We start from the raw sequence: 2125 nt of genomic DNA on the forward strand, positions 1-2125 counted from the left end.
AGCTGCTGGCTCATGCGGGGCCCTGGTGTGGGGCTGACCGTCCTGGACACCTCCTCAGCCAAGACAGGAGCTGGAGGCCGCACCCAGGCCTGCAGCGCAGTAATGGGGACCCTGAGACCCAAGGACAGGGCTCTCCCATGGGCGGTCCTGCCACAGACCTAAGCTGGGCCCAGCCCCGTCCCCAGCGACCCCACCTGCTCTCCCCACCTGTCCTCTGGCTGCTGGCCAGGCCCAGTCTTTCCCAAGTTCAGAGTTCACCCCTCCCCCACCCCCTGGAGACCCCCCCAAGCTTGTGTGTGTGGGGGGGTCCATTTCCCTGAGTGTGGCCTTGACCCAGCTCCTCTCCCTGGACAGCCGTGACTGTGGGCGCCGTGCCCGTGGTTTTGGGTGCCGTGGGCTTCACTGGGGCAGGAATCACCGCCTCCTCCCTGGCAGCCAAGATGATGTCGGTGTCCGCCATCGCCAACGGGGGCGGGGTTGCCGCGGGCAGCCTGGTGGCTACTCTGCAGTCTGTGGGTAAGTGTCCCCCGTGGGGTGAGAAGGACGAGGGCCTCAGAGGGTCCAGCCCAGTCCTAGCCCAGCGAGCCTCGGTCTCCGTGCCTGTGTTACCCTCCGGGTCCTCTCGCTGGAGGCAGGAAGGAGACCTGGCCTGGGCTGTGTGGGCCCTGTGGGCTCTGCCCAAAGGGTTTGTCGGGTAACTTGGAGCGTCTTCACCCCACCTGGGCACAGCCCCTCCCAGCTCTCAGGGTGACCCCGAGTTCACCTCCCTGAGGAGCTGCCTGCAGCAGCCCGCCCAGAGCAGAGGTCCTGGGGGGTGGGAAACCCAGGAGGGTGCTGGCTGGGTGTGTGGGCCTCAGGCCCCCCTGAGAGGCCCCTCAGAGCTGTCCCTGCCTGCTGGGCCCTCTCTGCTTCTTCCGCAGGAGCAGCCGGGCTGTCCCTGTCCTCCAAAGTCATCCTGGGCACCACTGGGTCCGCCCTGGTGTCCCTGGTGGTTTAGCTCCCTGCCACTCCGTGCGGAGAAGAGGAACGGGGGGCCCTGCTGCCCAGCCCGATGCAGTGGGTCCAGACCCGGGGTGACGGTGTGCCACATGCTGCACCCCCCGAAAGAAATAAAGAATAAAAACGAGGTGTTGCCACCCCTGTCGGATTCCTTCCTTCTTGCTGCAGTCAGGTGGGGGAAGCCTCGCTTCACTTTCCGAGTCCCGTGGTGTTGGGGTGCCGTGAGCCAGAAGGAACCTAAATGGGGAGCCTGGATGCGGCCCCTGCCCAGCTTCTGACTCTGAATGTGGCCCGGGCCGCCGGTCAGCTTCTCTGTGGGCCTGTGTCTGCCTCTCCGGGTGGGGAGCTGACCTCAAGGAGCTCTAAGCCCCCAGCCGGGACGGTGCTGGCTCAGGTGTGCGGCGCGGGGAAGTGGGACAGCAGGGCATCCTGTTTGGAGCTGCTTGTGTGAAAACCAGACTCATTTGCACAGTCGCCCACGCCTGGCCTCTGATGTCCGACGGCGATCTCCCACGTGGCCTGGCTCCGCTCCCACCGCACCGGCTCTGCCCGGTCGCTGCCCCCGCGGGCCGGCCCCCTCCCACGGGCAGAAGGCAAGTTGGGACAGGAGGAAATTTACTTCATCAGCTCTGGTTCTCCTTCAGGGCCTTGGTCTTGAAATGTGCTTCTCTTCCCAGATCAAGGTCGTGGAGAAACTTATCGTTAGGCCCGGATCCCTCCAGAGCATAGAAAGTTCACTCGCGCTGATTCACAAACCTTTCCCCCAACTCTGAGCAAGTGCCGTGGGCCAGGGCCCGGGCTGGGTGCCAGGGAACCCCGCCTTTTCCTAGGCAGTGATCCTGGTCCGCTGGGGGGATGGACCACCAGGCACGGCCCCCTGAGGGGGCATTGCTGGAGGGGTGCCCAGGGGAAGGCAGGTTACAGGGGGGTCTTCGTGCATTAAGCTGCTGCAACAAATATCACAAAGACTGGGTGGCGGATAAATAATAGACATTTACGTCTCCCAGGCCTGGAGGCTGGGATGTCAAAGACCAAGGCACCGGAAGATAGGTGCCTGGTGAGGGCCTGCTTCCTGGACAGCCATCTTTTCGGTGTCCTCCCCTGAGAAAAGGGGCCATAGCGCTCT

The 2125-nt window shown here is 64.2% G+C and overlaps 1 protein-coding gene across 2 annotated transcripts in view; it reads left to right on the forward strand.

Annotated features, from left to right (window-relative positions):
- LOC102765224 (interferon alpha-inducible protein 27, mitochondrial) overlaps nucleotides 1–1137 on the forward strand; it is a 6554-nt gene extending 5417 nt beyond the window's left edge. The window contains exons 5-6 of one of the 2 annotated variants that reach the window (XM_006767951.2): nucleotides 355–516; nucleotides 921–1137. In XM_006767951.2, the coding sequence (XP_006768014.1) occupies nucleotides 355–516; nucleotides 921–997 (239 nt within the window). In that variant the 3' untranslated portion in view covers nucleotides 998–1137. The remainder of the gene's footprint in view (nucleotides 1–354; nucleotides 517–920) is intronic. The other variant, XM_006767952.2, reaches the window with a different exon arrangement.
- The last annotated feature ends 988 nt before the right edge of the window (nucleotides 1138–2125 follow it).

The sequence above is a fragment of the Myotis davidii genome, unplaced genomic scaffold, assembly GCF_000327345.1.
Source record: "Myotis davidii unplaced genomic scaffold, ASM32734v1 scaffold443, whole genome shotgun sequence".
NCBI lineage: Eukaryota > Metazoa > Chordata > Mammalia > Chiroptera > Vespertilionidae > Myotis > Myotis davidii.